The sequence below is a fragment of the Neofelis nebulosa genome, chromosome 4 (genome assembly GCF_028018385.1).
Source record: "Neofelis nebulosa isolate mNeoNeb1 chromosome 4, mNeoNeb1.pri, whole genome shotgun sequence".
Lineage (NCBI taxonomy): Eukaryota > Metazoa > Chordata > Mammalia > Carnivora > Felidae > Neofelis > Neofelis nebulosa.
The window spans coordinates 165,611,905-165,625,589 of NC_080785.1; the positions used below are offsets into that span (position 1 = coordinate 165,611,905).

Consider the following 13,685-nt stretch of genomic DNA (forward strand, 5'->3'; position numbering starts at 1 on the left):
CAAAGAGCATGAGCTGTGTGTCAGTCAGCTGGGGCTGCCGTGACCAAGTGCCCCAGACGGAGTGGCTGACACAACAGACATCTGTTGTCTCAGTTCTGGAGATAAATACGAGACCAGGGTGTGGGCAGAGTTGGGTCCTTCTGAGGCTGTGATGGAGAATCAGTTCCATGCCTCTGCCCTAGTTTCTGGCAAGTTGCTGGCAATATTGGGAGTTCATGGCTTACAGAAGCATCACCCCGGGTCTCTGCCCTCAGCGTTCGCCCTGTGCATGTCTGTGCCCAACTTGTCCCTTTCATGTGGAAAACCGGTCATACTGGGTTAGGACCCACTCAAATGACCTCATGTTAACTAATCACATCTGCAAAGACCCTGTTTCCAAATAAGTCACATTCTGTGCTGTTTTGTGTTAGGATTGCAACGTTAGAATTTTGGGGTGTATCTTCGTTCTTTTGACCGCTATAGCAAAATACGATACACTGGGTATCGTTTAAACAACAGGCATTTATTTCTCATGGTTCTGGAAGCCAGGAAGTCAAAGATCAAGGCACTAGCAGGGTAAGCGTCTGTTGAGAACCTGCTTTCTGGTTCATAGTGTCTTCTCGTTGTGTGCTCACCGGCCAGAAGGGGCAAGGGCGCTCCCTGGGGCCCCTCTTATTAGGGCCCTGATGCGGTTAGTGTGGGCTTCACCCTCATTTCCTGATCCTCTCTCGAAGGCCCCACCTCCTAATGCAATCACATTGGGGTTAAGTTTCAACATACAAGTTTTCTGTAGAGGGACGCAAATATTCAGACCGTAACGGGGACACAGTTCAACCCATGACAGCCTACATCAAGGGCAGGCCAGTTCACAGAGGCTCCCCCTCACCAAACCGCCCACCCCCAAGGAGAAGTAGGAGGAGGAAGCATGACAGCTCACAGTGGGCAACAGGGGAGGACGTGGTCAAGGACATGAGAGGGCAGCACAGCGGGCCTCCCCGTCCCCACTGCCCCAGGCATCCAGCCTGAAGCCTGGGGGAGGGGGGAAGCTTTAACTAGGACAGGATTGTGGAGGGGAGTCACCTGGATACTGGTTGGGGTTATTTTTTTTTTTTTAATTTTTTTTTTCAACGTTTTTTATTTATTTTTGGGACAGAGAGAGACAGAGCATGAACGGGGGAGGGGGGGGGGCAGAGAGAGAGGGAGACACAGAATCGGAAACAGGCTCCAGGCTCCGAGCCATCAGCCCAGAGCCTGACGCGGGGCTCGAACTCACAGACCGCGAGATCGTGACCTGGCTGAAGTCGGACGCTTAACCGACTGCGCCACCCAGGCGCCCCTGGTTGGGGTTATTTTAATGACTGTATTGGGTTTAATGATGTTCCCTCCAGATTCATGTCAGAATACATCAGGTCAGAATATGACCTGATTTGGAAACAGGGCCTAGGCAGGTGCAACCACTTGTAGGGTTGGCCCTAAATCCAGTGGCTGGTACCCTTAAGAGGGGAGGACACAGAGACACACAGAGAAGGCCACGTAATGACAGAGGCAGAGATTGCAGTAGGGAAGGCCAGGGACTGCCAACGGCCACCAGAAGCCCGAAGCCTGGAACAGATTCTCCATCACAGCCTCCAGCAAGAGCCAGCCCAGCCGACGCCTTGATCTCAGACTTCAGGCCTCTAGAACCCCGACAGAATGAGTTTCTGTTTCCAGCCACCTGGTCTGGGGTACTGTGGTACGGCAGCCCTTGGGAATGTGACACGGTGACCGGAACGAGATTTTGAAGATGATTATCATCTGAGAATGACTCTCAAAGTTGTCATTCTTGCCAGCATGTTGTGCACTTGGAAGAGAGCAGCTGTGAAAGATAATGAAGGCCCCTTATCTCGTGATGCTCCCTGAGCCTTGTTCCAGCAGTGAAGTGTTACTGCATAGTAATAAACATCGTTACCATATAGCGGCACTGTTTATATATTTATTATATAGAGAATACAAATGTCGATATAATTAATACATAGTTACAGTATATCTGTACTATGTTATGTATATGTCCATACCGTATAAATATCATTACATCTGGAATAGATAGATAGTATGTGTGTGTATATATATGTGTGCACTGTATCATATCTGCTCTCTATAATTACACGTAGACTATATTATTACATCTGTACTATATATACACAATTGGATCTGTACTGTTGTACTCTCTATATCGTTCTAGCCATGCGTTTTGTTATATCTGCACTATATATAATTATACCTAAGTATATAATATTATATAAATAATATAAATATTTATACTTTTATTTATAAAAATAATACAAAGGCGCGCCTGGGTGGCTCCGTCGGTTAAGCGTCCGACTTCGGCTCAGGCCATGATCTCACGGTCCGCGAGTTCGAGCCCCTCGTCGGGCTCTGTGCCAAGAGCTCAGAGGCCGGAGCCTGCTTCGGATTCTGTGTCCCCCTCTCTCTCCGCCCCACCCCTGCTTGTGCTCTGTCTCTCTCTGTCTTTCAAAAATGAATACACACAAAATTAATTAATTAATATAAATATTTATATTATTTATTTACATGAATATAAATATTTATACTTTTTATTTATATAAATAATATATACATTTATACTTTTATTTATATAAATAGTATATATAAATATGTAATAATATATGTTTAAAAATATATATGCTCTACATATATGATTATATATAATTATATCTGTACTATATAATTATATAAGTGTGTTATACATATAAATAAATATACATAATTATATACATACATATATACACATATATATATGTACGTATGTAATTATGTCTGCACCACATATACATGGTTCCGGGGTACTTTACCCACATGGCTTGCTGTCCTAACAGAGGTATTATTATCAATGCCCTGTGGTACAAACGATACAAACGAGGCTTCAGAAAAGCAAACCACTCACCACTGTCACAGGACTGGCAGGGCTCTGCTCTGACTGACGTGGCCCCACTGTCAGCAGCCTGCCTGTGCTGCCTGCCCTCCCTATCAGGTGTAGGTAGCAGTACCCCACTCCTCCACCCCCTGTGTCAGGGGCCTCAGCCACGGTTAGGGGCCCGGGCAAGGATCAGCTGTGTCCTGACTCTCTGGGCCCCAGGCTCCTTTCTCAAAAGGCTCGGCCGAGTCTGTGTGCCTTTCTTTCCCATGAGCGTTCTCGCCAGCATACCTTTGGTTTCACTCATGTCCAATTCAGGGTCTCCAGTTTCCTCTTCATGAGCCATTGGGAGTTTAACCCTTCCAGGTCCAGAGAGGCCATTCTTCACAGCACTGCAAGGCACAAAGCAGGGGGCTTAGCAGGACTGGCAAAGGGGCTGCAGGTCTGAAGCCAACTTCCATCCACTGGTCATGTCTGCCTGGAATCCTGGGAATAGATTAGTCATGCCTGTCCTGGGCGTAGGAGGGGAGGAGAGGGTCTATGTGCCAGATCCTAGAGCAGTTGTAAGCCCAGAGGGCATTCAATCTGTGAGTTTCCAGAAGAGTCTCTTAAATGCTTAGAATATAGGGACCAAGTCTATATGTGGTATGTGGGTAAGAAAACATTTTAGGGGCGCCTGGGTGGCGCAGTCGGTTAAGCGTCCGACTTCAGCCAGGTCACGATCTCGCGGTCCGTGAGTTTGAGCCCCGCGTCAGGCTCTGGGCTGATGGCTCGGAGCCTGGAGCCTGTTTCCGATTCTGTGTCTTCCTCTCTCTGCCCCTCCCCCGTTCATGCTCTGTCTCTCTCTGTCCCAAAAATAAATTAAAAAAAAAACCAAAACATTTTAACCTGCCCAAGGGAAAGAAACTTACAGGAGAGTTCTGTTCTGGTAGGTTGTCTTTCTTTTTTTTTTTTTTTTTTTTTTTTTTTTTTTAGCATTCATTTTTGAAAGGCAGAGAGAGACAGAGCGCAAATGGGGGAGGGGCAGAGAGAGAGAGGGAAACACAGAATCTGAAGCAGGCTCCAGGCTCCGAGCTGTCAGCACAGAGCCCGACGAGGGGCTTGAACTCAGACCACGAGATCATGACCTGAGCCGAAGTTGGACACTTAACCGACTGAGCCCCCCGGGCGCCCCTGTTCTGGTAGGTTGTCTTAAAGATAGTACAACATGAAAGCCCAAAGGACGTAAAGGAGAAATGGTAAATCTGGCTACATAAGAAGTTTTTCATTTCCCACATGGCAAAAGAATGCCATAAACAAAAGATCAACAACAAGCTGAGCGAATATATGAGTAACATGTAACAGATAAAGGCCTGATTTCCTTTATATGTGAACAACTCCAGTGGACCAGTAAGAAAAAATCCAAACCCCAATGGAAGGTGGGCAAGGGGCATAAATAGGAAGTTCTCTGAAACAAATCTTACAGTGACTTTTTCAGTCATAAGAGAAATGCGGTAGAAAATACTAGGATGGGATTCTCACCTGTCTGATTGCGTAAGATCAAAAAGGATTGAAAAGTATATTAGCAAGGATGCGGGAAAACAGACACTCTCATATGTTGCAAGACGGACAGAGCCCCCTTGGAAGACATTGGTCAGTGGTCAGACTTCAGATCACATGGTCGCTAACCCATCCTTGAAGGATGGTGCAGATTCTGGCTGTCAGTGTCCTTGCACACTCCCTAACTGGACTGTCTTGTTCGAAGCCTTTCGTGTATGATGGGGTCAACCCCCACGCTTTAACCTTGTTTGATTTTCAGTAGGTTCATCCTTAAATTGATGAAGCAACATTCTTTTAGACATTTACTTAAGAGAAATCAATAATTATTTTCCTGGACTAAATTATGTTCCCCCCAATTCGTATGTTGAAATCCTAACCCTCCAATGCGATTGTGTTTGGAGATGGAACCTTCCCAGGGACGTAATTCAGGTTCGATGAAGTTCTAAGAGCGGAGCCCTGATCCAACAGGGTTAGCGTCCTTACCAGAGGAAAGGAAACTCGCCCTTGCTCTGCCTTCAGCATGTGAGGACACAGCGAAGAGACAGCTGTCTGCAAGCTCCGAAGAGGGTTGTCACCAGAAACCCGCCGTGCTAACACCTTGATCTTGGACTTCCAGCCCCCAGAAATGAGAGAAAATAAATTTCTGCCAAGCCACCCATTCTGCAGTGTTTTCGTCGGGCAGCCAAATCAGACTAATAGAGTTGCAAAAATGTTTAGAAGATGTGCACATATTAAATGTTGTTTAATGAACTTTTGAATTTTAACGAATCAAAATTTCCGGAACGTTTGGACATTGGCCACACACGTTTCCTTAATCAGATTCCCCTAAGCATGTAGTTAACACCACAAATCCGGTATGCCATTTTGTCCCAGTCAAAGACGTCTGCAGACGTCATCAACTGTCCCCTTGGAGGCCAAAATTGCTGGCTGACATTGATTGAAAACGATGTGTTGGCAGTTTCCAAGAAAGAAAATTGTAGTATCTTGTCCATGACAGACATTCTACTTCATGCAAGAATCAAGCCGTTCTATCTTCTAGATCTGCGGCTCATGTTCTACGAGAACCAGGGACACGGCAGACGAGAACCTGACGGTACGCAGTCGGGCAAATGTAGCCCTGTAGCCTGCACACCGTTCCACACTAGCAGGCGCTGGCTTTGTATTTCAGTGAAAACAGGTAGCTAAAAAGGCACATGGCAACATGAACTTAAGTGAGTCTCTGTGGCATTTACACACTCGGAGTACATCAATCCGTGGGACAAAGCAAATAGCCAAAGAATCTGGATGAAGCTGTGAACACCCACATAAAGACAATTGTAAAATGTGCCACAAAAGAGGAAACCAGGAGGGCCTTGGACCCAGGCCCGGACCAGGAGGGTGTGGCCCAGAATCTTAGGGTCACCCTTGATCCACCCTTGAGTTCCTACACTTTTGTCTCCATTGCTGTCTCATCCCATTCACTCCATCATTCCATCCATCTTTCCCTCTTTCCATCCATCTGTCCATCCATCTTTCCCTCTTTCCATCCATCTTTCCATCCACTCATCCATTCATCCATCTACCCATCACCTAACCATCTTACCTCCCTCCCTCCCCTGCTTTGTCTCTCCCACCTCTCTTTTCTCCCTTCTCCCTTCCTTGCTTCTGTCTCCTCCCCTCCCTCCCGCCCTCTCCCCCCTTCCCCCCACCGTGTCTGTCTCCTTCCCCACATCCGACCCATCAGCAAACTCCCATCAGCTTAGTCTTGCAAATAGGTCCCCACATTCTGCACCTGCTGTCCCTTATGCTAAAAACACTGTTCTCCCTAATCCTCATCTATCAATCTCTCCCCAAACTCAGCCTCTGCTTATGAGTCTTTTCTTAAGGGGAATATCCTAGGTTATCTCAGGTTGGGCTAGACCCTACACCCTCTAATTCCACCGTCTCTTTCCCTTTATTGCATAATCTAGGTTTGTCACTAGGTAGGGGTGTGTGTGTGTGTGTGTGTGTGTGTGTGTGTGTGTGTGTGTGTATCTTGTGGATCATTATATCCCTAACACGTAACACAGTGCCTGACACACGAAAGGGGTTCACTCAATATTAGGCAAGTGAGTCTATATCTAAATATACCGATTCAGGAGACCTGTGGTTCGTAACCAAGGGCCATTCTGGGCCCCTGGGGACGCCTGGCAGTGTCTGGAGACATTTTGGGAGTCACAATTAGGGAATGCTACTGGCGAGAAGTAGAAGATGCTGCTCAATGCCCTGCCATGCCCAGGATAGCCCCTCACGACTAAGAGTTCTCTGACCCCGAAGGTCAACAGTGCCAACATTGAGAAATCCTGGACAAGACAAGGCAGTTACAAGGTGCAGGTGGCAAGCACAATTCGAGTGTTTTCTATACACGAAAGTGATATGGGAGCCATACCCTGAGTCATTTCCTTGTGCTCCTGGGCTGAGAGGATCCTGGTAAAGCCAGCAGTCCTGTTAAGACCAAGACTGCATTTAATACAAAACAGCAACAGCAGTCACAGAAAATAACAGAAGGATCTTTCCTGTGCACCAAGTACTGTTCTGAAAGTTTTACACACATTAACTCATTTAATCTTCACAATAATCCTAGGAGGTGGTTACTATTATTTACTGTTATCCCCACTTTACAGATAGAACACAGCAAGGTTAGTTTGCCTGTGGTCACAGCATAATGTTTTCTTCTTCATCTTGGGAGCACTCGTTCATTCAAGAGCAGCTGGTACATGGAGATGGGTAGGAGTCCACAAGCAAGCTAAGGTCAAATCCAGCCATGTGTTAAAAGAATTTTGACCAGATGAAGAATGTCTACTTATTGAAACATCAGAAAACAGGAAGTCAAGACAAGTCACTGACTGGGGATAAGATATTTGCTTGGATCATATACCAAGAAATAATTCACACCCATAACATGACAAGAGCACCTCTGGATTAAAAAAAGTATAGGTAAACTTTCAGATATGTTTTTCATGTTATTTTATATGCAAGACGCTTCACAATTTTAAAAGGTCACACAGGATTTATTGTAACTGCAAAAATTATTCAACATTAAACATCTGTCAACGTGAATTTCTGCATTTAAGGGACAAGGGGTGGAAAAACATGATCTCCTCAAGATAGAATTTGATGAAATACTATTTTTTATGAAAATCCTTAACAAATAAGAAGTGGAAGACATCTCCTTAACTAGCAGAAGCATGCAATAAATATTGTACTTAATAACAGCAATGAAAGCACTGGAAGAATTTCTAAGAAGTAGGGAATAAGACAAAGATGTCAGCTGTCACTGCTGCTATTCAGCATTGATCTGAAGGTTCTTAGTCAATGCAATAAGATAAGAAAAATAAATGAAGGGGATATAGATCGGGAACAGACAGCATTGTCATTTTGCAACTAATACGATTGACTGCTAGACTATCCAATAAACTGAAAAGCTATTAGAAATAAAAATTTCTGGGGCGCCTGGGTGGCGCAGTCGGTTAAGCGTCCGACTTCAGCCAGGTCACGATCTCGCGGTCCGTGAGTTCGAGCCCCGCGTCGGGCTCTGGGCTGATGGCTCGGAGCCTGGAGCCTGTTTCCGATTCTGTGTCTCCCTCTCTCTCTGCCCCTCCCCCGTTCATGCTCTGTCTCTCTCTGTCCCAAAAATAAAATAAAAAACGTTAAAAAAAAATTTAAAAAAAAAAAAAGAAATAAAAATTTCTATAAGGTTATCAATATTCGGAGATCAATAGCTGTTTTTGTGCACCAGCACAATCAATGAGAAAATGCAACACAGATAAGGATACTGAGAGTCTAGCTCAAGGTCAAAATGTGTGCCTCCTGCTGAATGACAACGAGACACTGAATCCCAAAGGACCCCCACATGCTCCTGTCCCATATCACTGTCACCTGCCACCTGTCATGAGTCCTGGCCGTCGCAACATGTCTTTGGTCACTGAAACATCTGGGCAGTCAAAGTGTTTTCTTCTTCTGAAAAGATGATAAACAGGTTGCCCCTCCTGGAAATCTGGACATGTGCTGCCCCTTGCCAGCCCTCGTCACTGTCTGGGTCCAGCCAGGATGGTCATGGTGACGAGAAGCAGGAAGGTGGTCCGTATTCCTCTCCCAACAGCCTTCTACCTCATTCAACCTTCCAGAACCTTCCATCCCTGCCACCTCTTGTGACATCACTGGCTGTCCTTGCCTCCCCACCCCACCCCCACTCCTGGAGGAGACTGCTGCTGGGGCAGGAGGATTGTTGTTCTTGTTTCACTCATTCACTGGTTCGTGCGTATGTGCAGGTACCCCATTTCTGCAGTGGAATTTGCGGAATTGATACGAAGCTACAAAGCCACAGCATCTACACTGTGCATCGTGTTAGGTGCTGGGGCCACAAAGAGGACCAAAACCGGATGAACTCTGTTCAGGAAGACAGTTGGAAAACCTAGAATTGTGCAAATGAATGCAAACTTAACAATAATGCCGAGACCCACAGAGTGCCAAGTGGTTTTGATGAGGAACCTGACGTGGGGAGGTCAGGAGAGGTTCCCCAAGTGGAGACAGGATCCCGCCACTTTCTTTCTTTCTTTTTTTTTTTTTAATTTTTTTTTAAAGTTTATTTATTTTTGAGACAGAGAGTGACAGAGCATGAACGGGGGAAGGTCAGAGAGAGAGGGAGACACAGAATCGGAAACAGGCTCCCGGCTCTGAGCTGTCAGCACAGAGCCCGACGCGGGGCTCGAACTCACGGACCGCGAGATCGTGACCTGAGCCGAAGTCAGACGCTTAACCAAATGAGCCACCCAGGCGCCCCAATCCCGCCACTTTCTATTACACTGCCCTACATTATGGATCTTCAGTCAGCCTCCCCTTCTCTATGTCCATTTCACTCATTGCTGCTTCCCTGGGAGGGCACAGAGTAGCTGCTCAATACATAAAGATTTATCAACCAAATATTCTGCCCTGCTGAGAAGAAGGGACAGGAGGGTTCCATTGTCTCCGGAGCCTCCTGGGTGGTTCAGGTCTGCAGCTGACCAGTGTTTACAGAGTACTGCGGCAGCTGTGGCTGGGAGAGCCAATGCCCACCAATATCCACTAGGCTGCTTCTTCTCCAGACCCCTCACCTAAAGACTGTGTTTCCCAAGACCCTTGATGCATGTGGTCATCTGGCTAAATCTTGAGCCGTGGTATGTGGACAGAAGTGAGGGAGGCCACTTTGGGATCATGCCTTTAACGGACGGGACATGGCATTCATGGATAGGCAAGTTCGCGGGGACAGAAAGTGCAACAGAGGTTGCAAGGGGCTGGGGACAGGGGGGATGGGCAGCGACTGCCGATGGATAGAGTCTACCCTTGCAGTGATGGGAATGTCTTAGAACTGGAGGTGGTGGCTGCATAACATTGTGAATGTACTCAATGCCACTGGGTTGTCCACTTTAAGCTGGTTAATGGCTCATCTCATGTGAATTTTTCCTCAATTAAAATTCTTTTAATGTTTATTTATTTTTGAGAGAGAGAGAGCACAAGTTGGGGAGGGGCAGAGAGAGAGGGAGGGGGAGACACGGGATCCGAGGCAGGCTCGAACCCACGCGGGGCTCGGACCCATGAACCGTGAGATCATGACCTGAGCCAGTCAGACACTTAACCGACTGAGCCACCCAGGTGCCCCCCTCAATTCAAATTAGGCCTCTAGTCCTGGCCCTGTCGGATCCTGTCTGTATTGAAAACGTTGGCGGTTTGGAAAAGCAAAATCCCCTTTCCCAGACTCCTGCACAGTGGCAAGTGCTGCGTGACCATCTTGACCAATAAAACGCAAGGGCAAGTCAGTCTCTGCCAGCACATCTGCTTTAAAGGACAAGCAGGAGGGGCGCCTGGGTGGCTCAGTCGGTTAAGTGTCCGACCTCGGCTCAGGTCATGACTTCACGGTTCGTGGGTTGGAGCCCCGCGTGGGGCTCTGTGCTGAACTCTTGCTCAGAGCCTGGAGCCTGCTTCCGATTCTGTGTCTCCTCTCTCTGCCCCTCCTCTGCTTGTGCTCTGTCTCACTCTGTTTCTCAAAAATAAATAAATGTAAAAAAAAAAACTTTTTTTTTTTTTTTAAGGACAAGCAGGAAAGGAAAGATCACTGAGGTTTCTCCCTCCGTTCTTTTCTTCTGGAACGGAGATGTACTGTATGGAGCCGTGGCAGCCATTTTGCAATCAAGAAGCGACGGTTAAGGGGCACAAGAAAGAAGCCAGCAGCTTAAGACATTAAGGTCCTGGAACCTTGATGGCAACAGTGAGTAGCTGAATCAATGCCAGCATCCATTTACATGTCGATTTCCCCTCTGGTGAGAAAAAAGTAACTCCAGTTTTTTAAAGGTTTTATTTTTAAATAATCCCAACGCCCACTGTGGGGTTTGAACTCATAACCCTGAGACCAAGAGTGGCGCAGGTGCCCCAAGCCCCTATTTTAAAACCTGCTTCGGTTAGATTTTCTTTTAGATACAGGTCAAATGCTAACTGCTATAATCTTCAAATGAGAGTTCTGGGCTGACTAGAAGTTAGCAGTTTATGATGGGTGTAAGTTATCTAGCTAAGTAATTAGCCCCAATTTCTCAAGACAAAAGTCTGAACCTCGTTCGTGAGGCTCACATACTGTTGGTAGCAATGCATCAGTACAACTCTGTTGAAGAAAAACTTGACTGTGTTTGTCAAAAATTTAAAACATATATCCTTTTTCCCCTGTCCCTGTATTGAGTCAATTTAGTATTTGGGGGGGGGGGGCTAACCCGTTACTTTTTTATATTTAAATTAATTCCTAGAGGCACCTGGGTGGCTCAGTCGGTTAAGCATCCGACTTCGGCTCAGGTCATGACCTCACAGTTCGTGAGTTCGAGCCCCGCGACGGGCTCCGTGCTGACAGCTCAGAGCCTGGAGCCTGCTTCGGATTCTGTGTCTCCCTCTCTCTCTGCCCCTCTCCCGCACACACACATTCTCTGTTTCTTTCTCTCTCTCTATCAAAATAAACAAATATATATTTAAAAAAAAAAAAAAAAAGGAAGTTGCTAAGAGAAAACAGATCTTAAAGTTCTCACCCCAAGAAAAAAAATTCTAAGTACCTACAATGATGGTAACAGGATTTGTGATCACTTTGCAATATATGCAAATAGAATTGTGTTGTACATCTGAAACTAATGTTATATGTCAGTTATATCTCAATAAAAAAAAAATAGGATAAAATAACAAGACAAAACAAAACAAAACAGAAACAAAGCCCGCAGGTTGAGGGCCGGATTTGGCCCACCGCGTGGCGGTTTGGCATTCCCTGCTGTAGACCAGCCTTGGTGATTTTCAGTTTTACTTTTTCCAGAGAAAAGTCGTTGCGTTTTGTCACAGCTCCCCCTGGTGGGAGCTTCCACATCTCTCTCTACCTTCCAGGCAGCCGAGACGGACTGTCCAGACGGGACTCCCCGCCGTGGTGGTTTTAATTTATACATTGTTTCCCTGTTGTTCCAGTATCAAAAAGATGAGAAAGGTTTATCCCGAAGTAACAGCCCCTTGTGCTGTCTCTGCTACTCAGATCCCTTTCAACACTGACTCTTTCCCCTGGTATTAACCTTACTTTCAGACATTGTCTTTTTTGACTTCCTCTTACGGCCTTGCTCTCGGACGATTTCCCACGCGCTTTAATATTTTTTCCATCATGTTTGCCTTAAACCTACTGGTAGTTTTGTTTTGTTTTGTCCTTTCATTTTCCCGTGTGCTTGAACACACAGGACAAAGATTGGCCAACTGCAACCATTAGGCCAAGTCTGGCCTTCTGCCTGTTCTCATAAATCAAGTTTTATTGGCACATAGTCATGCCTGTTCATGTATTTCTTGTCTCTGGCTACTTTTTGTGCTGTAACAACAAAGATGCGTAGTTGCGACAGAGACCATAGGACCCCCGAAGCCAAAAATGTTTGCTATCTGGCCCCAAGAGAAAAAGTTTGCCAACCCCTGATATAGGGCAATACATGAGTTCTTTCTTTTCTCTCCTGGGAATCTTGGACTCTGAGCCCACTCTCCACTCAGTTCCATTCTTCCTGTCTGTTCTTATGGGGGATGAGGTCATGCTGGATTTGGGTGAGTCCTAAATTCAATGACTAGTGTCCTTACGGGAGAGACGCACAAGGAGCCGGAGGGGGGCTCCCAGTAGAGATATCTCCCGGCAAAGGCCCCCGTCCCCACATAATGTCACTTTTCATAATTTGTGAATGGCTTGTAAAATAATTCCTATCACCTGTCAACTATAATTTTACCTGTGGCACAACTTACAAAAATTGTCATTTCTTTTTTTTTTTTTTTTTTTTACTGTTTATTTATTTTGAGAGACAGCAAGAGAGGGTGAAAGGGGGAGGTGCAGAGACAGAGAGAGAGAGAGAGAGAGAGAGAGAAAATCCCAAGCCCCAAGACGTGGGGCTCGATCCCGCAACCCTGGGATCATGACCTGAGCCTATATGATGAGTTGGACGCTTTAGCGACTGAGCCACCCAGGCGCCCCTGTTTGTCATTTCTTATCAACTGTGTTTGCATACAAAGTTTCTTGCCAGTTGTGCCTATCAAGAATTGGAGGACAGGGCACCTGGGTGGCTCATTTGGTTGGGCATCGGACTCTTGATTTCAGTTCAGGTCATGATCTTATGGGTCATGAGTTCGAGCCCTGCATCGGGCTCTGCACCGACAGTGTGGAGCCTGCTTTGGGATTCTCTTTCTCTCCTCTCTCTCTGCCCCTCCCCTGTTCTCTCTTTCTCTCTCTCTCGAATAAATAAATTAATTTAAGAAAAAAGAGTTGGAGGAAACTGGGACCCATCCAAATGCCCATCAACAGGGGAGTAGATCGCTAAATCCTGGTGTATTCATACAATGCAATACTACTCACCAGTATTTTTTAGGGTGAATAAATGATGACTCAACAGTAGGAGTGAATCTCACAGACATAATTTTACACAAAGAATCAGGCACAAGAGAGTCCATTCTGTGTACTCCCGTCACCGCGAAGTCAAGAATGAGCAAAAGCCGTGTGGCGGCACAAGTCAGAATCATGGGCGCAGAGGTGTTAACTGGGAAAGGACGTGAGGGAGCCATCTAGAGGGCTGGGAGTGTTCCGGGGACAAAGGTCCACACACGTGTAAAAAGTTACACATAGGTAAAAAATGAACAACTGTTCGCTTTGAGGTACATAAGTTATAGCCCAGGAAAAAAGAGAAGTGTAAAATGCTTTTTTTTTTTTTAATTTCATAACATT

The 13,685-nt window shown here is 46.0% G+C and overlaps 1 protein-coding gene and 1 long non-coding RNA gene across 6 annotated transcripts in view; one reads left to right on the forward strand and one right to left on the reverse strand.

The window, feature by feature from the left end:
• Nucleotides 1-8,568, reverse strand: part of LOC131510765 (long-chain-fatty-acid--CoA ligase ACSBG2-like) — a 33,059-nt gene extending 24,491 nt beyond the window's left edge. For 3 of the 5 annotated variants that reach the window (XM_058728289.1, XM_058728290.1, XM_058728291.1), the window contains exons 1-2: nucleotides 8,330-8,568; nucleotides 3,185-3,285 (exon numbers count right to left, since the gene is read on the reverse strand). In XM_058728289.1, the coding sequence (XP_058584272.1) occupies nucleotides 3,185-3,285; nucleotides 8,330-8,364 (136 nt within the window). In that variant the 5' untranslated portion in view covers nucleotides 8,365-8,568. The remainder of the gene's footprint in view (nucleotides 1-3,184; nucleotides 3,286-8,329) is intronic. The other 2 variants (XM_058728288.1, XM_058728287.1) reach the window with 1 other exon arrangement.
• LOC131510767 (uncharacterized) overlaps nucleotides 1-13,685 on the forward strand; it is a 35,702-nt gene that overhangs the window by 19,991 nt on the left and 2,026 nt on the right. Inside the window, exon 2 of the long non-coding RNA XR_009261176.1 lies at nucleotides 10,519-10,694. This is a non-coding gene — a long non-coding RNA (uncharacterized LOC131510767). The remainder of the gene's footprint in view (nucleotides 1-10,518; nucleotides 10,695-13,685) is intronic.